The sequence below is a fragment of the Musa acuminata genome, chromosome BXJ2-5 (genome assembly GCF_036884655.1).
Source record: "Musa acuminata AAA Group cultivar baxijiao chromosome BXJ2-5, Cavendish_Baxijiao_AAA, whole genome shotgun sequence".
Lineage (NCBI taxonomy): Eukaryota > Viridiplantae > Streptophyta > Magnoliopsida > Zingiberales > Musaceae > Musa > Musa acuminata.
The window spans coordinates 2,404,832-2,429,480 of NC_088342.1; the positions used below are offsets into that span (position 1 = coordinate 2,404,832).

Here is a 24,649-nt window from a genome sequence, read left to right on the forward strand (position 1 = left end):
TTCTTTGTCATTTAAAAAAAAAAACAAGAGGAAAAAGGGTAAGGAAGGAATTCATCAAAAACCAAATTCATGAAAGGATTTGAATCAAGTCAAATGAAAATATATGAGTTTCATTGAATCAAGCTTATAGATTCAACAAGGAGAATTGATTCTTGAAAATGATCAAGATATCCATACAAAATCAAATCCCCATTCTTACAAGTGATTATCACATATAACAAAAATCCATAAACATTCTTCTTTCATGAGAAGAGTAAGGAAGAATTCATGGGAAAGAAGCATCAAAATCATAAGTAAAACTTCATAAATCAAATTTATTTTTCATTAAAAATTAACAAAAGTAAAATTCGTGAGAGATGTATTTGTCAATAAAATCCATGTATCAAAAATCACTAAGTGATGGAGCAAGAGTATGAAGTAAATTTGATATCAAATTAAGAGGAAGATAAAAATAAAATAAATTTATGAAAGCTCTATTCATAAAATAAATTAAGAGGAAGATAGTCCGAAAAAAAGATAGAAAAGCACATGACTTTAAAGGTTACGTCATAGAATGTAAAAGTATAGTATATCAAATAGTATAACTCATCATGGTAATTTTTAGTTCTTTACTCCCTTTTATCAGCAAAAGAAAATATATAATCTATTCAGGTGGTGGTAAATCAAAATGCCTAAATAAAGTATTCAGTTGCCCACGAATTTGCTGCGTCTCGATTAAGATTTGATCTTGATGTAGTTCAATTTGCTCTTGACGTTATTCAATTCGATCCAGTCGAGTCACTATTGGATCGGCAGATGAGGATTGTGCTTGCTCTGTTGGAGGTGCTACCTCAAGGGGACTGATAGGAGGAGAATGACTTTCCCTATAGATAAGTGTTTCTGGTTCTGGTTCAGGTGGGGAAAGTTCAGTCCACTTAGGTAGTCTCGTTCAGATTCTATTTTTTACTATGCATCTTAATCTCCTTAATAGGTTTTCATTGATGATATTGAATCCAATGGAATAACCATATTATGTGCACACATTAGTCTAGTGATTAAACCACTATAAGGAAGCATTATATCTTTTGTTGATAGTTCAATTATGTTTTAAGTTTTTGAACAATGGAAAATTTTGGGTTACCAAAGATAGTTCATAATGCCTCAGAATACGTAACCTCAACAGATTCTTTATCCCATAACCCTCCAAATTAACAATCTCTTCTTTTCTTAAGAATTCTTATAAGGTTGTAAATTATACTATCCGTGATAGGTATGTGATGCCCTAAGAGATGGGTGGACACCCTATCATTTTCATCTACTTGCAAGTTGTTGTAAAACAATCGAATAAGTCTAGGATAAATGAGTTCACTTATTTAGAGGATTGGAAGGACATCTAAATTGTCAAATCATTGAATTGGTACCATTGCTCAATCTAGGTGGTACGATCGCTTGACAGAGCTCGGAGATCGAGCTCCGACAGTACCACCGCTTGACAGCATTAACTACTGGCAGTACCACCGCCTAGTCTGGGTGGTACCACCACCCAAACCACCTGGGAGACTGAGTCCCAAGAAGTGCCACCATCGACCGTGACTTCAGGCGCCGAATGAGTTGTTCAACCAGCACAATTCAGCCCTGTTAAGGGCCTAGTTGACCCCTAACTGAGTTACTAGGATTACATCCCAATCCTAACTCAACTTAAGGTCTAACTACGATAATTCAAAACATTAACTAAGCAATTTCTATCCAGTATGTCAATTATTCTCTCGGCGAACTTCCGACGAACTCCCGACGAACTCTCAACGAACTGCTGATGAACTCTTGGCGAACTTTCGACGAACTCTCGGCAAGCTTCCGACAAACTTCCGGCACATCGTCCGAATCTTCGACGTATTGTCCGATCTTTGACTCCGACCCAACATTTGCTTTATACCTTCATTGTTATTGTAGTTAATCCTACAACACTTATCTCAACATATGGATTAGATCAATAATTTATCAATTAATTTTATCATCAAAATCCGAGATTCAACAATTCGTATCCGATGGATTTTTACATATGAGTTAGTTAAAGAATATTTTAAATATAAAGAATTATTATGTACTTTTATTACAAATAATGTTAAATAAGTTAGTTTATATCCATAACATTATAATATTTGTGAAACAATTTTATAAATTTTAAAAGTTTTTAATAAGGCAATCTATAATTTATTTGGTGCTTATCATGATATTGCACATATTTTTGAGTTGTTTGTATTAATATTATTATTGTTTTAGAAGAATATTAATATGATAATATTTTAAATATGATGATAAGAGTTATGAAATCAAAATAGGCAAACTATTTTTTTGAAATCAAAACCAAGAGATCATTCATACACAAGCGTATGACATCGAAAGTAATTAAAAATTTTATAATTTAATTTAATTTTTATATCAATAATTTTTCATACCATTACACTTATTGTAATTGCACGTATATTTTTTAAAAAAATTTAAAAAATAAATTATTATTTTTTATATTTTAAATTATTTTTAAATTTAAAAAAAAATAAAAAAATATCGATTCAAACTGAAATCTAAATTACGAGAACCGTCGCCGATTCCGAAACCCCGATCAGGCTACCATGCTCAGTTCTCCCTCCTCTCCTCCGAACGCGCGTGCCGAGCCACACCTCACCAAAACCCACTAAACCTTTCCAGATCACTCTAAACGCGTGCCGAGCCACACCTGACCAAAACCCACTAACGGTTCCAGATCACTCTAAACGCGTGCCGAGCCACACCTGACCAAAACCCACTAAACGTTTCCAGATCACTCTAAACGCGTGCCGAGCCACACCTGACCAAAACCCACTAACGGTTCCAGATCACTCTAAACGCGTGCCGAGCCACACCTGACCAAAACCCACTAAACGTTTCCAGATCACTCTAAACGCGTGCGTCTTCAACCCTTTTTGTCTTCTTTTCACACCTTAATTCCCTACTTGCAATCAAGTCATAGTGGTAATGGCTTCATCATCCATCTCCCGCCGTCTCTGACCACGCAACAAAAGGGGCAATCGGCATCCGCGAGGCGTCTTCCTCCCAAAGTCGCCGCTGGCTCCAGCTCAACGCCCCACTGCAAACCGTCCAACGCTGCAACCAGCCCACAAGCAGGGGAAATCCACGACCCGATGACCCACCCCCCCTGTTCGAAGAAATGCCATGAATTCCAAGCAACAAGCTATCGTACATGGCATACTTCGTCGCCATAACTCCCGCAAACTCTATGAACCCTAGCCTCGAACTACACATGCTGCGGAAGCCACGCCGCGATGACCCACCGCGTGTTTGAAGAAATGCCATGGGTTCCAAACTACAAACTAGCGTTCGCGGCATACTTTGACCTCATAACTCCTGCAGTCTAGCCTACGGCAAACCGTAGTAACACCAGCGTCGAACCACACATGCAGCGGAAGCCATGACCGGATGACCCACCCCGTGTTTGAAGATATGCCATAAACGTCTTAAGGCCGAACGTCACACGTCATGGAAGAAGAAGAAGAGGATGGTATTAGTTGAGAGATAGTGATGCGTCAAGCCATCCGACATCATAAAGCGTTTCGTTTAGTCTCACATTGATTAAAGAGTATAAGAACCAAGAGCTCGTAAGTTCGTCAAATCTTTCTTACTCTTTAAAGGTTTCTTTTAGAACTCTCACATGCTTCGAAAAAAAATAAAACTAGAAAAACAAACTATCATGCCATCACTAAATTCATTATTAAGATTTGTAAATTTATGGACTCATCTATATTAACTTAAGATTTTAAAATTATTGGTTATCTAATCAACATATTTATGATGATATTGGAGCAAACTCATATTTACATTTCATCCGATGCATACGTTATATATTCAAATTATGTCTTCCTCATTTATTTTTGTAAAATAAAAATTGAGATTATTGTTTTTATTCAATTAAAATCTTTTATATGTTAATTTAGGTGTAAAAGAAAAAAAAGGGGGGGCAGGAAAACAGAAGCCAAAGCACAACATCACCAACTGATGCTCTCTTAAATGCCCGATGGATCTGTTTGAACGAACTCATCTTTATTTGCGGCACCAACTTCGAACACCAATCCCCGATGCTCTCTACATTGATATAACTTAGCATCGCAAACACCAAAGAATCAATAAATCCCATCGCTATGGACAAACAAGATCGATTCTACTCCGATGATTGAACGCTGATGGGGCTTGGCTTCCGGACCCGTCGCCTTGATCGCCGGACCTCCTTGGGAGGAAACCTGTTGTTACCCCACTCCCCGAACCTGGTGTGCTCCGGCGAGACGTAATCGCAGTCCGGGAATGTGAAGTTGCCGTACCGGTGCTGGTCGTAGCAGAAGGAGTAGATCATGTACCTCTCGCGGAACCGGCGCATGGCGGCGCGCTTCATCGGGGTCAGCAGGGCGAAGTCGGCGGACATGAGCTCCTCCACGGTCTCCGCGCACCGCTCGGCGGTGTCCACCTGCTGGATCGGGTCGACGCGGCAGCCGCGGAGGACGAGGTCGGAGAACTCCGACACGTACGGCGCGTACTTGTAGTTGATCTTGATCTTGCCGTAGGAGGTGGCCCAGGAGGAGCCGTCCCAGATGGTGGCGTAGACCGACATGGGCTTCGACGGGAAGTCGCCCCCCATGGAGTCGCTCCGCACGACTTCTCTGATGGCCACGTCGTCGACGTAGAATCTGCAGGGAAAAATCAAGCGATAAGAAGAAGAAGAACGTAAGCGTTGCATGACCATGAATCATCACGACCGTGAACCCATCTTGAGCTCGACGAAAAGAGCATGCAACAATGGGCCTCGCACCGTGCCAAGCGAAACCGATCGATAGCTCCAACGTGGAGCTCGACGCCCAAAAAAGACTACCACGTCTTGGTCATGCCAATGCAAGGAAGGGAAGAAGGGCAGTACATGATGTAGTCAGGCGTCCACAAGATGGAGTAGCGGTGGGCGGCCTCGGTGGGGTCGAAGGGGACGAGATAGCGCTCCTCCCGGCCGCGGGCGGTGCTGCCGTTGCCGTAGACGTTGGTCTGAATCCTCCAGTCCTTCCCTCTCACGTTGCCGAGGAACTCGAAGTCCAGCTCGTCATGCGTGTTGGGGAATATGTCGCCGTTGGATGTCTGCACTCATTCAACGTCGAAACCAATCAACTTCGCATTCATCGACTCTTTACTGCCATCTAAGCTACGCCATGTGATCTCTCTGCTACTCTCACCTCCTGTTGATGTAAACAAATGCTTCCTTGTATTCTCGCATTCGATCCTTACGTCATGTGATCGATCATATATATGTATTACATGTGATGTGATGAACTTACACGCTTCTCGAAGCGATTGACTTCAACCAAAAAAATATGGACTGCATGCATCGACTGGGTTCGGGGAATAACGACACGCATAAAGAAAAGATGAAGCAGTACGCAAAAGGAAGGGCAAAGAAAGAGGAGACCGTGACGCACGTAGAAGGCGACGACGACGCCGGCGGTGTAATCCCTGGGCAGCTTTATGGACGCGCTGAAGAATCCATGTTCGTAGAGTTCGGAAGAGATGAAGCCCGAACCTGATGACCGCACCCATAATCTTCTTAGTTGCGTGCTCGAGACGTAAGACTAAGGATGAAGACGGTCGATCGGGTGGAGGGGTTACCGGAGTAGCGGTTGAGGGAGAGACGGACGGACCGGTCGTCCTTGGAGCGGATGAGGTTGTCGTTGCCGAAGAGGTGGGAGAAGCCCTCGCTGAAGGGTGTCGTCGGCACGTCGAAGGCCGCCACGGCCGCCATCCGGGTGAGCAGGAGGAGGAAGAAGATGAAGAAGGTGGTCGACGTAGCCATGGCGTTCTTTCTTTCTTGTGCTCGTTGCTCTCTTCCTTCCACTTTTTATCTTCTCCTTCTTCAGCTGTATATAACACACACAGAGAGAGAGAGAGAGAGAGGCTTCTTTTTCAGCCTTTTTATATAATGACTGGATTTAATTGGGGAATTATATCATGGAAAGGCAGGTGAAGGAGAAGGATGGGACCAGTTCCATGGCCACCAAATGTTTGTTCTCATCCTTCTCCATGTTGCCTCTTCACTCAAATGGCCAATAATGCCCACTGCTTCCATTAAACAAAATTTCCTTTAAAATAATGGTGGACTTTAACAAATCATAAAAGAAGACTTTAATAGAGGAGAAGATAAGGAGTCATCCATCGCTAAAACCTTTTATTCATCATCATCATCCATTAAAATCTCTTTTTTGATTATATTAATTCTTAGGACCAAACCAAAAGTTTAACCTTCAACCATAATTCTTAGATACAAGATAATATACATCGGAGTAAGCTAAGAGTTGTAGATTTCTTTCACGAAATACATGTATTATCTTACCCTCATCAAAAAAAGTGACATGGGTTATCTAAGACAGACCGCTACCGATTGAAATCAAACTTAATATTAAGCTTGTGAACGAGTCAAGTTTGAACGAGTAAAGGCTTGACCAAGTATGCACAAACTGTGTATGTAGAAGAGGAGTTCCCCTAGAAAAGCATGGAAGTAGAGGTACAACTTAGTTGGATGGTCACGTCTTTACGTGTGAGGAAAGCGACTTCCACCTATCCCCAAGTGCCTTGTTAGTGAAGAAACAAAAGCTTCTTTCTCCTGACACGGGGGTGTAGAGAGAGAGAGAGAGAGAGAGAGAGAGAGAGGCCAATAAGAACCCACCTTCTACGTACTCATATCATAACCTCCCTTAGGTAAAGCAAGCAATTGAATGTAATAAGATAGGCTACCTTCCATTCATTCAGTAGCTCATCGTTGTCATGCTGGTTATTGCAAGAGAAACTATTCTATGCAGCTAACCAAAAGACGGTGCCATGAAGATGCAACCTTGGGCACAGAAAGAGACGAAGAAGAGTTGAGTCCGATCGAGGACAGGACAAAATTTCACTGGCGAGAGAGACTGTGAAGGACACTCCAACTACTAAACTTGGCTATCATTTGCACCTACAACCTCCCGTTTCTTCAATTCACCAGCTTAGAACAGTACACATGAAGAAAATATCACAGGTACTATATAATCTAAAAATAAAAATACCTGTTTTGTTCTCGATTCTCGCATTTTTAAGGAACACAAACATTATAACTATAATTATTTCTACTGTGCCAATCAACTATAAGATATTATTTCTCAATATTATCTACCACCTACTGATGTTTTCATACAGGATCAAGAGTACACCTAAAATATTAATATCAACTCTCAAAATCTCATAATCGAGGATTTAAAACTTCATCCGTCATTTTTTTTGAAGGTACGAACTAATTTAACTGATTAAAACTTTCATCACTTATTTTTATAAGTTTTTTTGCATACCAAAACATTTAAATTAGAAGATGAATCCTCCTTTCCCCAAAAAAAAAGCCAATCCTATTACCAATTACAATTACAGTTATAATTAAAAAAAAAGATAATATATCAATGATTATATTTCGAATAGGCCACGGAAGTCCCCTTCTTGTCACAGATGAGGTGCACCAAACATCGACATCACTCGGTAAGTGGACCCACTGAACAACTGTATTGCCACAAGGAAAGGAAACCTTATATATTTTCTGTGCTTATCTGCGCAGGAATGTGATGTGAGCATCAAAATATATATGTTTTTTTTTTTTTGATCAGCAGAAGCGAAAGCAGAGAGATGTTGACGGGGAAAGACATCAACACACCACCAACCTGCGCCACCACAGATTCCCATCCCCAAAGAAGAAGAAAGACGCTGACCCGGGAAGTTGACCCAAGTGGCACGGGGACGTGTCACTAACTGATTGGAAAGGTGGCCGGTGGGGATCCACTGGGCGTCATTTGGGTGACACATGACGGACGTCCTACCAACTGGGGACCGAGAAGAATAAACCAATTGAGGGAGAATGGTAGCTCAACAGGAGCTGTCCACATGCAATCAAGAGGAGAGGATGAGGGAGGGAGAGAGAGAGCTTCAACTCGGCCCGCTGGGATACGACACTGAGGCAGCATGCATGATGAGCTGTACCATACCAACCTTGTGAAGCACCAACGGATCCTGCGTTCTTGTCTCGCCACTAACTCACTTGTGGGCTCGAGGGAACCTTCTCCTGGTCCTCCACCTGCTTTCAGAGGATAAGAGCGCGGATGGTGGGGGGTGGTGGTTGCCAGGTCTCTGAGTATGGGTTTTGGTGGAGGCTTTGAGAAGAAAGAGACGTAGGACCAGCTCCTCTGGTAATGATCACACTTTGATCACCAAACTATAACCTCAATCTATAAATACTCGATCCGTCTAAACATATTATATGATCTTCATACTAAAAGAACAATCAAGAGAATCAACATCAAGATATAAATTCAAGAAACAATTTATTTAGATTCATGTGGTTGGACATTCAACCAATAAAAATCCAAATTCTTCAATACTAGGAAAAATATTATCTTCAATCAACCGAAAAATTTCTTGTATATTCCTTCACTTAAATATAAGAGAACTTTCTTTGGCTGTAAATTTACTAGAGAAAATCTTATAAGCACTTAAAATTGTCCTTTTTTTCTGACACCATCCTGGTACCAAAATCTTGACAAGCATAGCGTTTTTACATAGCAACAAACCTTAATTATTAATATTTTCTTCTCTCTCTCTCTCTCTCTCTCTCTCTCTCTCTCTCTCTCTATATATATATATATATATATATATATATATATATATATATATATAAGTATTCTGTTTTCCATATTAATCCTCCCAGCAATCTCGATTTTATTACAGAATAAAAAATATTTAAGCAATCATAACATTACATGTGTGGTTAGATGCAGACTGATAGAGTTTGCATCCTTGCTATCTAGTTGTCCAACTCAATCAACTCCAAGTTATGCCTCCCTGTTCTCATTAGACTCCAAGCGGAACAACTACTGAACTCTCAATTTCTGATGGATAGCATAATACTAACCGGCAAACAAGCGTACTATTGTAATACCGTTCCCAGATGCCAACAACAAACAGACACTTCTAAGTAAGAAAGCAAAAATTAACTAACATTTCTACACAGGGTATGAACTATTTTCCTAAATCATATAACCTATTGAGGGTTTCTAACATCATCAAGATAATAACCAGTAAATTTACCCGTACCTGCAGTTAACCAAGTTCACCAGCCATTGTATGAACGTTGCAAGCGTGCTGTAAGCTGAGGAGGTGCCTTCACCACGTCAATGCTCGTTCTACAGGTTCTTAGACCAGGATTTTGGAGGTTGATTTCTTGCCACAGGTGGCAACTGCATGATACAGCCACTGCCTACAATTAATAACAGATGCATCAAAACACATAATAACATGAATATAAATTTCCTTGATCTTTCGAGGTTTGGGTGATAATTGGTGAAAAAATTATTAAATATTTATAAATATCTATGCTTGTTTTATCTTGCCAAAAATAAGAGTCAGCATACAGCGTACAATGCCATAATTTCGCCACATCCATAGTACTGCCTAATAATTTACCCTGTTGGTTTTCCCAGCTGAGATAAAATTCCAGAGAAGGCCTGTGAGACAGCAAAGATGTGACAAAAAGGATGCAAATTATTAGAAGAAGAGAAATTGATTATGGAAACTTAAAAAAAAAGGTAGGCTGCCACTGGAGCCATCTGCAAATCTTGCTAGTTGGTGAATTTTTATTATTAAAACAAGGAAGCAAATTATACATAGCAGATGCCTCTTAGGTCTAAAATATAGGAACCAATTTGTGCTTTTATCTAGCAAATATAAGGAAACAATAGGGTAGCAACATAAGAAAGATTAAAAAAGAACAAACCAAGATGTTAGGAGGGAAGAGACTGCTACTTGATCAGCAATCACTCCGTTAGGAAAATAAATGAGAGGCACAAGGACACGTGAAGTGTATAAACATTACACCATATGCAAAAGAGGTCTCAGATATAGGAAGTGATGCTTACTTCTAACACAAACATGTGCGAATAAAGTGGGAGATATCTCAGTTCGTTCATGCAAATCAAGCCAGATATGGGACAGAATTGGCAAACACATTTGATGCCCCAATCACCTTATGACTTTTAGAACTATAATCTTGTTTGATAAATAGAAATCATGAGCTTCATATTGATCATCAAGTTGCTTGTCAGAGATATACATGCAACCAAAACCTCTTAGTGAACAAGGCAGTCAAGATAGCAGCAAAGGTAAGTACTCGCAACAAAAGTTCAAAATTTTGAATTCAACAACATAAGCTTTTAAAATATCCCACTAAGCTTGTTCATAGCCGACGAATAAACGGAACACCTTTGATAGAAAGATGCTACATAAATGAAAAAATATGTATATAACCACTCTCAACAGTGCATGCAGTAAGCAAAACCTAATGCCTACCTACCATAAAGGATTGTAATGGATCAGAACTAGCAGGAAGTTCATAAGAGCCAGCAGGACCAAAATATATCATTAAGAATGAGCAATGAAGATCTCAAAATGTTAGATTGCATATGCTATTGCAACTTATGCATACACCAAAAGTTCAGATTCAAGCATAGAAATTCAAAATTTCCATGGATACTACACCTGCATCTATCAAGACTTACTATCCTTGTGTTCTAGCCTCAGTATTATAGATACCAATAGTTTATCACCAATTATCTGCCTCTGTGTTTTAACCAGGTCATTCCTACTGATCTTCCACTTCTGGAAATAGGACCATATGGAGTCATTTAGGATGATGAAGTCTCATGAGATCTTAAATAGTAGTTTGTCAAAGGAAATTATGACCTTAAATACTTCATAATGTGTAGTGAATAAGCCTATGTCTAGAGAAGGCAATTTAGTTGTAATTGCAACAAACATTGAAAATGGCATCCATGGCGAGGTTGGAGTTCTTGGAGACTGATTTCCCAAAAGTGGTGATGGCTGACCTATCCTACTGAACAATGGGGGCAACACAATCAAATAATTGGCAACAAGAAAAAGAAGTACTATAGTTCATGAAATAAAATCACAAACATTATTGTAATCTGAAGGACTTTGGTAGTTGAATCTAAATACCAACTAATTGAACATGGAGAAGGTTCAGATATCAACACCTTCAGAAGCTTTGTCATGCAAATGTAAAAAAAACTTTTAGCATGAGACTACATAATTTAAAGAAATATACCCAATTTGATTGGATAACTAATCTATTAACTTCGTTGAGCCTGAACTAGTGACTCAAAATGCCTAAGCTGAAATTAAAAGTATTAGTCTTAGCCCACTTCTGATGTGGGACTAATCAAGATGTTACGATCGGACTTGATGTCCTCGTAAAAGCTCGATATAGTCCAAAATCAAACTCTAGTATGATGTATGTAAGGCATAATCTAGTGGTGGCTCCACACTTTAACGTACCATTTGGCTCCATCCATTGGTAGCTCTTTTCTACTCGAGCCTCATACTATACTTCAATACTAGGTCAACTCTAATACCAAATGTTATTATCCAACTTAATAGGATAACTAACGTGTAAACTTCATCGAGCTTGAACCACTGGGTCAAAATACTTAGGCTAAAGTTAATAGTAGGATATCCATTAAATCCTTATAAGCCAATCTTAGTTTCAACCCACTTCCGACGTGAGACTAATCGTGATGTTACAATAACGACATAAAAAATTAACCAAATAATTAATCACAAATATATATTTGTAAACTGAAGAATTAATTTGAATAGCTTGGCAATACAAGATCTTAATCGACTAAGACCTAGACTCTAAGCATTTGCAAGAAAAAAAAAAAATTTGTAAAATAAACTTGAAATAAGCCATGCATAGAATCAAAACTTTTCAAAGCAGATATATATAATGTATGTACAATATAAAATACAACAACAATAATAAAACCTTAAAATCTCAACTATTTAAGATCGACTACATGATCCTTTACCCTTATTGATCTTTGTAAAAAAATATATTGTTTAAATATTTATTTATAGTTTCTAAATCTCCCTCTACCTCTCCTCATATCATTAATATTAATAGATTCGCATTTTCTAACTTCAGCAATTATGAGACTCTTTATCACATGTCTATATTATAAATTGTTGTCATCATCTTATCATCTATCAAAGCTATACCTAATTAGTCATAAATTATTAACGAACAAAAATATTTCATATCTTATCTTTTTTTTATAATTCCACACATCCATCTCAATATCCTCGTTTCAGCATACAAATATTTTGTTTATATTATTTCTTAACTACGCAAAACTCAAATCCATAAAGCATTATTGGTCTAACAATAATTTTATAAAATTATTTTTAATATAAGATAAACCCAATGATTATGTAAAACTTCTTATGCTCCTCTCCATTTATCCAGTTTTTACTCTATGAACAATTTCTTCATCTATCTTTTCATCTTGTTACATAATTAATCTAAAATATAAAATTATTTACTTAATAAAACTTCTAATTGCAATATTATTAAAATTATATCTCATATATTTAATCTTAATCCTACTCAATTAAAAACTATACCTTAAGTTGAGAATTAATTCTGTTTAAAGTCTCATCAAATAAAATACACCTAAGAGGTTTATCCTAAATATGAATTATAAGTTTGTCCATTACTAATATGAAAAGATAATTACTTCCTTTTTTAGTTCTATACTAATAGGAAACTTAATAGGCTGTCCATGTAGTCTTAACACTAATGATTAAACTATCATACATATAATTTATATCATCATCAATATAATTAGTAAAAATATCTTTCTTTTCCTAAAACTCATCATAATAAATCAATACAAACTCTATCATAGACCTCCTCTAAATATATATAAAAATTCTTTCTTCTTCTCTCTATACTTTTCCATTTATTATCTCAGATAGCTTCCACCCTTGATCTTCCAAACATAAAACCTAACTGATTTTCGAGAATATTTATTTCATGTCTTATTCAAGTTTCAATCACTCTTTCCCAAAGTTTCATAATGTGACTCATAACCTTAATTTCTCTATAATAACAATATTTTTGGACATTACTCTTACTCTTATAAATTCTTATAAATTGGTACTAAAAGGCCCTTCAGAACATTTTTCTAGATCTCAAGATGTTGGATAAAACAATCAACCAAACTATACCTCAATCTCCTAACCTCTTCCGAACCTCAATAGGGATGTCATCAAGTCTAGCACTCTTACCTACTTTTATTGTTAATTCTACCACTATTATTTATATTTAGGGTTAAGTCATTTGTGAAATGTTCATTAAATAATTTATATTATAAAAACAATCTCTCCATCTATCCTTATTTTCAGTATCATTAATAAGTTTTGAGCCGCATATAGAATACATGCTTTAAAATATAGCTTGCAATAAAGGAAAATCTGTAGAAATCAACAAAAGATATTCTAAGAAAAATACCTTTGGCAATGGTTGGCAATTTTATAGACCATATTCTGCATAGGTATGAGTATACATATTCAAATCCCATATTATGTAATGCTTTATTTTCATGGCTGGGCTGACACTGCTTAAATCCAGAAGAAATCAACTCCATGCTTCCCATACTAAGAAGGTGCAAAATCATAAGGATAATATCATTTGAATCGACATCAGAATATCTAGCACTAAGGTTAATATATGTGCATCTCTTCAACATAGATCATTGGCAACAAAAAGAAAAAAACAGAATAGTGCATGATTAACAGGAACCCTGAAATCTAAAATAGAAAGCTGTTTGCAGTCTTCTAGAACAAGAAATTAGGGTCTTCAAGTTATTGCCAAAAGGTACTTATCATAAGGTTGAAACAAAATGTCACCATATATTAGGGCAATTTGCTGGTGCAAGATGAATGCCAATACCAAACACAGGTTTCTTCAAGAACTCCTACAACATCATCTCTTCCACAGCGTTTTTGGAGGAAGCAAGCCAGGCATAAGGACACTCGCGTTGCCACAACTTTTTCAGCGATTGCAACCAGCTCTTGGAAAAGGTTAAATCGAACCAAACCCAAGTCACCATTCACTGGAGTTTTAAGAATTCGAATGATGTCCTCAACATCAATAACTTTAATTAAACCATGCAGCAACATGTCCTGCAGAGCACTGTTGAATCACTGATAACTAGCAGGCCTTAACAACTTTTCTTGCCAAGTTCCTCAAGCAGAGATATCGGAAGTAAGGAATGAACATGGATCATTCTCTACGACAGTTTCATTGCCTTCGGCACAATTATTCTCATAATGACAGAATTTTCTTCGCTCTTGACCATCTTGACATTAGACGCATCCCCATTATCAGGTCGTGAACAGTAGCTTTCAGCTGCATTAACAGATATCTCAATATGGGCATCAATATCATGTTTCACATTTGGATCAAGAATCATGTGTATTTGTTTACCTTTGCAAAAATGGTAGTACCTGTTTAATTCATAATGTTCAAAACAAACTCCTGGGAAGAAACATTTGCTATCTGCATCAATCCAAGAAATTGGTTTGTGTAATCCTGTTTACAAATTGATGTGAACCATGGGAATAAATTTAAACAAAAAATGCTAATTCTGAACGTCTGCTTCAGTAACTCCTTTAGCCAGAAATCTTCCTGGACCAAATTAATGATATTGAGGAAAATCATTTCATACACCTTCCTCGTAAGATAGCACTTGACCAGGCAACCCACTTTTTGTGAAATTGTGATATTTATTGAGAACCTGGCTCTGAAAACTGCAGTTGAAGTTAGTTTCACAATGCATCAAGTCCCAATCCCCTGGAGAAAATTTGTTTGCATTATTTGGATGTGCTACAATGCCATGGCCAAATTAGTTAAAATTGCATCAGGTTCTCTCTTTCTCTTCAGAGTGTGCATGATTTTTTTCACTTTTGCCAATACCTTTGTAACCATCACTCCATTTTCTCCAAGAAGCATACATCAACCACTGACCAATTCTTTTCAAGGGGCTTGTCCCCATGAAGACCACCAAATTCACGTAACGGAATATCTCGTCAGAGTATAGCTAACAACACTCATTTAAAGGGCCCCACTCCGATTGATTGGATCAAAATTAATGTTGATGGGACTTTTGAGCCCAACAGTGGTGCATCTGAATAGGGTTTATAAACTGAACTGCACTTTCCTTTGGCAAGCATTGCTCTGTTGTGCCGATGATTTCTGCTGTATTTTCTAAGGCCATGGCAGACCGGATGGAATGCAAATAACTACTGCGCTAAGAAAAGTGAGAGTAACCACGAATGGCCTGGCGACCATAAGGCTCCCATCAGAATTTGTCTGTAATCAATCCAAAAGCTGCAGTCAGATCCCTTGTTTGTAATCTTTTATATCTTTAAGAAAAGTATTTTGGGGGGTGAATCGCGTTAGAGTAGCACCACCACGCTGGCATTATTATTATTATTATTATTTTCAATATTTGATCGACCTCATGACTGCACACAATTCGTCTTAACCACTATAATATCTTCTTAGAAATATTGAATCCAGAACTTCTCAAAGATAAAGAGAGGAACCAGGTGCCGGGCAAAGGCACAGCCGGTGATGTTTGTGGACTAGCAAAATTTTTGTGTTCAAAGAAGACTAATTGGTTTGTGAACCTTTCGATTTCTTATGGCGAGGAAAAAGGATCGTTCGTGTTTTTTGTTGCGTCCACTAAGATTCCAGAATGACAATGAAAATTTTCAAGGATACATATCTTAGGGCAGTTGTGGATTGGTGTCATCGGTTCTTAAGCTCTCTTGATATCAAGAAAATATCATCAAGTTCAATTAACACCCTGAAACTGAGAATTTCATGGACCAACCAAAATAAGAACAAACAATTAATCATCTTTGTCACATGATCAAACAATAAATAGCACTGCTCAACCACTCAATTTCACCCCACTGCCGCAAGATCAGATTCTATTTTCACAAGAATCACCGCCGAACGCAGACAAAAGACAACAAAAGTCATCTGGAACAATAATACTACTCAACAGAACACAAACATTTAGAAAAATAAGAAGGAACAACGACGATCGCACTGAAGAAACAAGCCAAAGAATAAAAAAAAACATCAGGATCGGAGAGAACAATCGACTTACCGAGGAAAAAAGGAGCACATCTCCGCCAGAAAGGTTCCCTCCCTTCCTCGATCTTCCCTGAGTAAGAAGGCCCTCATATCCCAATAACGAGAAAGAGCAAGTAGAGCGACAGCGTGGCCGGCCGAAGGGCGGGCGGTTACAAGCAACGGACAACGGCCGACGATACCTCGCTTGCTTGCGACCGGAGGTAAAAAAAGGAGGAAAGACTACATCATCCAACGACCAGAAACGAGCCTGTAGATTCCAGATCAAATTACGACCGTTGATGGGGTCCGATATTTTGTGGGTCGTTCGCTGCGACGGAACGGGGTGGTTTCTGATTCTAGGGAGGGAATCGAAATCCGTTGGAGTACGACTGGCCGAGTGGGCAGGATTTGACTCGTATGATGTGGCTTCGAGGAGACACGAGGAACAGACGACGTATATGACGTGGCGTCGAGAAGACACCTAATAGTTAAAATATCGTAAGGAGTATTGTTATAAAGTGAAAAAAATAAAAAAACATGGAAATGATCGATTAAATTGAATATGCCATTGATGTGGATGTTTTATTATTTGATGTTCTTATTTTAAGATCATATATTCTTGTAACAAAAGAGGAATAAGACATGCATGCAGATGCTGGACTCTTTAATACATTAGAAATATGACTGAATGTTTGATAACTTAATATTTAAAATTTAAAATTTAAAATTTTGTCCACTAGATCTAATATTTGATTATATATATATACATTATTTATACCTCCGAAATCGAGTGAAGAACGATCGATAAAAGCAATTAGTATGATTCATCGAGTCCAATCTCGAACGAGCTAAACTTAAGTCAAACGCAAGCACGGACGCGGGTCATCCACCATCGAGCTATTTGAATAGCCCTGGGCCCAAGATGATAGCCGCGTCCAAAACAATACGCTTAGGGTGGTGGAGGCGTCTACATAAATCTCCAGTTCACTGGGGCATTCTTTCGAGCAGAGAGAAGACCGGCGAAGAAGGGAGAGGATGGGGAAAGGAACTGATCTTTGGGATGACTCCGCTCTCATCGATGCTTTTGATCACGCCATGGCCACCTACAAGGTCCGCTTTTCTGGCTCCAGTCCCTTCTTCCTTCTCCTCCTTTTATCTTCGATCGTTGGGGTGTTCCTTTTCCCTTCCATGAATAGGTTTCTCTTGCGGTGTAGTTTTGTAGGTCAGTCGATGCGTTTACTTCGCGATCTTTATTAGATTTTACCGAAGATAAATATTACTATTAGGGTTCAACTCCATGGATTATTATCTTCATCTCACCCATCTCCTTCAAATATATACTGATAAATTGCTGTGTTGATTATATCGTGTTCAAAGCTGCAGAGGTTTCTTGGAATGGGAAATTTGCAGATTCTAAGTATGAGAAAATGTAAGTGTATGTTCCAGAATTAGTATTAGACACATCTTAGCATGGTAGATGTGCTTCTTTCTTGCTTAGAATGGCCCAGTAGGTAAAACTTACGTTCAGAGCAATTGAGAGAGTCTTAGCAAGAGAACTTGGGTCTTGGTGCCAGTGTAATAGAAAAATGTAATTCAGATTTAATTCTTGTTTTTTTTTATCACTTTCTTTCTTAAATAGTGCCACCAAATTGCTTCCTGGATTCTATATTCTGCTCTAGATGTTGTTTTATGCTTATTAATACAACTTAGTCGATTTGTTCCCATCCTTTGCAACAAATGTTGTTCCTGATTTTACCTGCCCACCATAAAATTAGGTTATTATTGCATAATAGGTCTTGCTTGCTTTGAGAAGCTCCCTATTGATCTGTATTTCTTAATTTTACTGTCTAAATCATGTTATTCAGACTTTGTTTGCACTTTTTCCTGTTTCTAACTGCAGATAGACTGACAATAAGAAGTTTAATGCTTATGTTCTGCATTTTCATGAATTTCGAGCATCTCCTTGATTTTGACCTTCGTCAGGTTTTTCTTTACTTTTCAAGAAGGAAATTTAGTGTAGTATATATTTCTGATAATTATGGCACTCTGTCAGGCAGTGCACAGGGAAAGCCATCCAGCCAATCCTCTGGGGGAAGAAAAACATATAGGTGAAAGTGCTCAAGATGAGCCTATTCATAGTGAGAATTTGAAAAGGTAGTGTTATTTATTTATTTTTCTATCTATTTATTTATTTATATAGTTTATGGGGTAACAGGAGGTAGTTCTGCTTATCTTCAGATATTCGAAGACTTATATATGATTGAATTTTCTTCTGCACATTAGAAAATTTATTAGCCATATCCTTATTATGCAAAATTAATGTATGTAATGCCACTAGTATATTCATGTCTTAGAAACTTAAGTTGAAGACAATTATTATATTCCTTCAAATGGAGGATAGTATTTGATCATGGAACACCCATCCTATCTCTTGCCTCTTGTTCCTTTGAGTATTGATGTTGAAAAGTATCTTCTACTGAGGACCTGAAACCAATTATGAGATGTACATATTATCCATTGATTTTATACTGCAGAAGTGTTGAAAGATTATCAAGGATCATTTCTGCTCTTAAGCTTCTCTCCTACCCTTTTTGTATTATAATGCATTTTAAGGTCCATATGATGAACATTTGTTAAAGTATATTAGGCAAATCTTGAAGCTATTTCTTTGCAATCTTTAAAGTTGTAGCAGTTATATTCATTTTGCCTATACTCTTCATATGATTGGTGGGTTTTGAAGTTCCTAACTTTTCTCTATTTTGTTCTCCTTTTGAAGGCAAATCGAGCATGGCATTGGTGAGAATAATGTTCTAAAAGATGTAACAGAGACTAATATGCCTTACTACAAGTATGTATCATCTACTGAAGGCCATCAGTTAGAAGAAGACAGTCTCGGTGTGAATATACGTGCCACGAAAATTAACTCATCGGACTTCCCTGTATCTACTACAGAAATCGATTACCATAATGATGAGCAAAGTATTGAGTACAATCATCTCCTTAAACAGTATTATGAACTCGAGGAGGAGAGGCAAAAGGTTCTTCAGCAACTCCAGCAAGCAAATTATTGGAATTACCAAACCCCAGTTCAATCCGGCGAATATCAGGCAGAGAAATTTCCTGGAAATAATGCTTCTGAAAGTTGTTCACAACCTCCATGTTCCTTGTGCTCATGCCATTCTTTATCTGCTTCATTGATCCCAGCTTCTGCTTGTGCCATTTGTGGTCCTTCATTTAGAGGCTATTATTGTTGTCCACAAAGCTGCTCTACATCTGTTCTGCATCATTTTACAGGTGACACATTGTTTCTTTCACAAGAGCAGTTATCCTTGTTCCTGTAAATCTAGCTTTTCTTTTTGCTATGTGGTTATCATTCCTTGCTATGTGCCTAAGGTTGTCAAGATCATGTTCAAAGTGGTATTTGTTCTCTTGGAGGATCACTCACAGTAGATCCATCAAAGCAGACTACAAATACAGATGATCCAGTTGTCAGAATAGGGATGATGGCTGCTGAAAAAGCATTAAGTTCATTGAAAAAAGAAATATCCGTGGATTCTAATATCTGTCAAGGTAGGCACACATATTTTGGGACTATGCTGACCTACTTATGCGGTTTCAACTTTATGATGAGATGCTATTATTTAGTATAGTATTTAGGGTTTAATTAAGTCATCTCATGTTGCCCTATATATAATAAATGACTTTTCTTGTTAAGTATCCTTTCTTTTCTTGCAGCTTTTCTTTTGACATGCCTTATCTTTATTCATCCTTAATCATTTTGGTCAATGCAAGCTTATGATAGCGTCTGCTTGCCCAATATTGATATGTCTATGATATTATTCACAACGAATAAGGACTGGTCCCTTTGAAGTACATGGTTGGCATATGCATATTCCTACAAATGTTCTTCTTAGAGACAAGTGACCAGAATATTTAAGTAGAATAGGTTATGAAATGTGGAAGTGGTTGCAGTTGAGATTTTATTGCTTCATTGAAATTTTAGTATTCAGGGTGAATGCATCTAAGATGTTTTGATTCTGGGCGCGTTTGGGAACACGTTTAAAGAGACGTGCATTGAGGGATCAATGTACATTTCAAACGGGAATTGGTGTTTGGTTAATTTTTTTGAAATTGCATCTAACCTGGATGTTGCATTGGAAATGCTCAAATGTTGATACTATCTTAGGGTAGTATTAGTATTTCAGCATTTGCAGGATGCTAATATAATTTTTCAGATTTCGAAAATACTTTTTGATTTTATCTAAAATTACAAGATTGTCTAAATGATTTAGTGAAAAACCAACATGATATATATTTCTATAAGATAAAATTCTATTTATTTATTTTTAATTTTTTTAAAAATTTGTTTATATGATTATATTTTTATTTTTTATATATTTGGGTCATACAAAATTTTTTATAAGATTACATTTCTTTATTTAATTATTAATTTAAATAAAAAAATATTTTCATTTTGGAATAAATATTAAAAATATTAGAAGGGTAAATTTGTCATAAAATATTCAATGAACTTTTGAAAGACAATTTTACCAAACAACACTTACGTCAATGCATATTCAAAATGCAGTTTTTATCTATTGTTTACCAAGTACTTAAGGTCTTCTATAACTACATATTCACTCAAGTCTCTTTCTCCAACTGTACATTAAAAATGCAAATGTGTTTCCAAACGCAACCTCTTTCATGGTGCACACTGCACACTATAAAATTGTTTTCTGAAACACTATCTGATTCTTTTAGTTCATGTACAAACATGCACTCAACTTGGACGCTTTGTGGTGACTTTGGACTATTTGAACAAAAATGTAATTGATTACTTTCTTCTTATTCACTACAGATGGGTCACACGATTCTTTTTGCAAATCTGATAACATGTTTTTGTACTTATTTTTGTTTGGGAAGTTTTTGTAACCGTTAAAACCTTTGTTCATGTATAGATGTACATCTACAAAAGTGACAATGTTGTTCTAGTGACATAAGTGAACTTTTGGATTCTACTGCTGCATTCAAGAACCATGTATCAGGTCCCTCTGCTTGCTGTGTTACTGTTGCCTTATGAGTTAACTATGAAGTATGAACTATGGATGATGAGAAAGTAAAAAAGTAGTTGGACATTATCAAACTTGACCTTTATAGGGGTCATCCTTCTGTGCTTTATCGTGCAATGAACACTGATAAAAAAGTGAGAGAGAGATGACCATTGAGATTAGATATTGACATATGAAGTGCACCTGACTCTTCTGATCTCTTTCTTCTTTTAGAATGAAAGATGTACTGTTTCTGTGTCATGAATAGTCAAAAGAAGTAAAATCGTGAATTCCAATAGCCACATGAACCAAAGGAAGGTCTTTCAGAAGTATTGCAGCAAGGTTCACAATACCGTATCGTACCGGTGTTTCGATCTGGGCTTGGTACTGGTACGGTACGGTGTGCTGAGTACTGTAGCTCTGCTACAGTGCACTCGGACCGGTAACAGGCGATCCGAGTACCGGCAAACTGTCGGACTGGTATGTACCGCCCGTACCGGGCAAGGTTCGCCGTATCGTACCGTACCGGTGTTTCGACCCGGGCTCGGTATTGGTATGGTACGGTGTACCGAGCGGTACACACAGGTGTACCGAGCGGTACACCCAGCTACAGTGTAGCTACAGTGTGCTACAGTATCGCTACAGTGTGCTACAGTATCGCTACAGTCGGTACGGTACAGTGCGGTCCGCGTACCGCTGGTCTGTCGGACCGGTACGTACCGCCCGTACCGGGCGGTACAGTCCGGTATGGCAAACCTTGGTACCGGGCGATACAGTTCGGTACTGCAGATGTTGCTATGCAGTGCATTGATATAGACATTCTCATGAATCATGATGGGAGAATGGTGACCAATTGCTTCATCCCCCATTGTCATGATAATTTTAAAACCAAAACAAATGAATTTAGACTGTAATGAACTTTTTAGTGATTGCTAGATATTTTAGTAGAAAATTAGTTTGTTTCCTTGATAAAGTTGCTCCTTTAAGAGTTCTTTGAGTCGTGAGAACAGCCTTAACAAGATTTTGTACATACCTTCCTAAGACCATATATATTGGTGGGAAAGTCATGCACTAGCCCATCCCTTTTTAGATTACTGGATAATTTAGTGAATTTAGACTGTAATGAACTTTTTAAGTGATTGCTAGATATTTTAGTAGAGAATGAGTTTGTTTCCATGATAAAGTTGCTCCTTTAGAGTTGTTCAAGTCATGAGAACAACCTCAACAATATTTTGTATATACCCTCCTACGACCATATATATTAGTGGGAAACTCATGCACTAGGCCATCCCTTTTTAGATTACTGGATAATTTAGTGATAGTACCATATAATGCAAAAGTTGTTACCTTACTGTGGAATTCTTTTTTTATAGAGTGATTGGATGTTTTAATAATAATACCTTGAGCTCTCTGATGTATTCTCAATCTTTTTTTTTCCTTTATCTCATTGTAACTCATTGTCATTGGTTCATAAAACAAGTTGCGGATGAGAATGGAAGTATTCGAGGTGGTCTTGCCACCTTGGTACTAGTGTCGTTATCTTTCCTCAAGGACCTAATAGAATGATGAAGGAAAAGGATCAGGCTTTTGTGTTTACATGATTCTTAGGACCCTAGCAATTCTCAAATCACTCTTTCATTATTAAAAAAGGAGTTCTTGTTGTGGAACTGTAGAGCAAGTAGAGCCTCTTTCTTCTCTTTCTTGGGTGGGGGTAGATGTTAGGGTGAGGATAGATGTTGTTGTTATTTTCACCTAATTCTTATGCTCATCAAACAGAAGTGCTATCATTGGCATCTTATGGTTTAATTTTCAACTAAATGGGCTGGGGGCATGTGTAAATACCCTTTTCATGCATAATAGTCCTACAAATAGTAGAGCTTTTGATCATCACAAGAAACTTACAATTGGCATCCTTACTGATTGAAATTATCACTTGTTTCTCTTACCATAGTCTCTCTAAAGAGGAGAGCTCAATGATGTTCAATTATAATCTGGCATAATTTTGGAAGCGAGATGATCATTTCACTTCATTATGGATGATGAGCATCAAATATAATGTAATGTACCATATGCTCCAACTTGGATAATTAGTGCCAGATGATTGTGGATATACATAAAAAATATTACCTGAAGGTTCTGTTCTCCAGTATTCATCTTTATTATAGCCTTCCATTATTATTTTCAGCTTCTATTTGCCTCAGATTTATGATTGGTATACTTTGTAAGAACTCTTATAGACTGAATATTTTGTTCTACAACCTAAACATTTTTTTCTTGGATGTAATGCTTGCAACTTGGTTCCTATTATGACTGTAGAGAAGGAGAACATGAAGGATAAAGGAGAAATTTCCGGTGAAGATGAATTCAAGGCATCAGGAGTCATCAGCCAGGAGACTGATCTTGCTGTTGTCCTAAGTGCATGGTATTCTGCAGGATTCCATTCTGGCAGGCAAGATTTCTATTTTGTTCACCAGACATTACAACCCTTCATTCTTGTTCTGGTTTTCACTGTCTACCTCTCAAACATTTACACGTATCTTTCGAACATATACAATTAAGTTAGATTTATATTACACATTGACTTTATTCTAAATAGCCAGACTAAATTTTGCTGGATGTCTGTGAACCAGATATATCTTGCTTAATTTCTTCCATTAGTACCTGAACTAACTACGATTGACAATAATCTTATGTGTTAAATAGGTACCTGCCGGAGCAATCAAGGCGAAAAGCATCACAATAGAATCTTAACTTTTATGACGTCTTGGGTGGAAGATAACAGTTCTAGTCGTATGATGTCAACACGGAGAGCTACTAATACTAGTAGTATTTAGCGTCTAGAGATGTTCGTAATGTCTTTGACCCGGTTACTTGGACTTTCTATCTTTTGAATGTACGACGGAGAGAGTCATATGTTGCTTGCGCTTACTGAGTTAGGTTCGTTTTCGTCATCATGTGGATTATACAGAATCCATTCTTATGGGATCTTTGTTGAATTGATCATTATGTAGAATATTAACATACGATAGTTTATTTCTGGGAGATCAGGGTACAACAGTAAAATTGTTTCTTTACAATTTGAAAGATCAGAATTCGAATTACGAAAATAATTTCTTTAAATATTTAAAAATAAAATTATATTCGTTGACTTTTCTCATATTTTGTTTAATTAATTATTATGTAGCATATTAATATACGATAGTTTATCTCTAAGAGATCAGGGTACAATGGTAAAATTGTTTCGATTTGAATTACGAAAATATTTTTTAAATATTTAAAGATAAGATTATGTATATTGATTCTTCTCATATTTCGAGGAGATAAGTCTTGTGCATTGAACATATCTTTATTTAGCAAATATTTAAAGATAAAATTATATATATTGACTGTTTTTAAATTTTACATTAACAGAAGCCTAGTGCATTAAATATTTTTTTTAAATTTATTTTTCTATCGTGAACATTGCTACTAATATATTTCGACGCAACAATTCTGATGATAAAAAATGCTTTCTTAATTCGTATTC

The 24,649-nt window shown here is 37.2% G+C and overlaps 2 protein-coding genes and 1 long non-coding RNA gene across 4 annotated transcripts; 1 reads left to right on the forward strand and 2 right to left on the reverse strand.

Annotated features, from left to right (window-relative positions):
• Positions 1-4,055: 4,055 nt before the first annotated feature.
• Positions 4,056-5,972, reverse strand: XTH5 (probable xyloglucan endotransglucosylase/hydrolase protein 30). The gene is made up of 4 exons (XM_009401141.3): positions 5,674-5,972; positions 5,487-5,587; positions 4,940-5,148; positions 4,056-4,712 (listed from the first exon to the last, which is right to left on the reverse strand). The coding sequence occupies exons 1-4, from the start codon at positions 5,855-5,857 to the stop codon at positions 4,193-4,195; spliced, it is 1,014 nt and encodes a 337-aa protein (XP_009399416.2). The 5' UTR covers positions 5,858-5,972; the 3' UTR covers positions 4,056-4,192.
• Positions 5,973-13,399: 7,427 nt separating this feature from the next.
• On the reverse strand, positions 13,400-16,451 carry LOC135612110 (uncharacterized). The gene is made up of 3 exons (XR_010486775.1): positions 16,110-16,451; positions 13,837-15,301; positions 13,400-13,584 (listed from the first exon to the last, which is right to left on the reverse strand). It is a non-coding gene; the product is annotated as an uncharacterized LOC135612110 (long non-coding RNA).
• Positions 16,452-17,018: 567 nt separating this feature from the next.
• LOC135612111 (uncharacterized) lies at positions 17,019-24,186 on the forward strand. 2 transcript variants are annotated; one of them, XM_065107932.1, is made up of 6 exons: positions 17,019-17,185; positions 18,129-18,229; positions 18,852-19,369; positions 19,469-19,645; positions 23,440-23,572; positions 23,827-24,186. In XM_065107932.1, the coding sequence occupies exons 1-6, from the start codon at positions 17,111-17,113 to the stop codon at positions 23,864-23,866; spliced, it is 1,044 nt and encodes a 347-aa protein (XP_064964004.1). In that variant the 5' UTR covers positions 17,019-17,110; the 3' UTR covers positions 23,867-24,186. The 2 variants fall into 2 exon arrangements, with proteins under 2 accessions (XP_064964004.1, XP_064964005.1); XM_065107933.1 differs by lacking the exon at positions 19,469-19,645.
• The last annotated feature ends 463 nt before the right edge of the window (positions 24,187-24,649 follow it).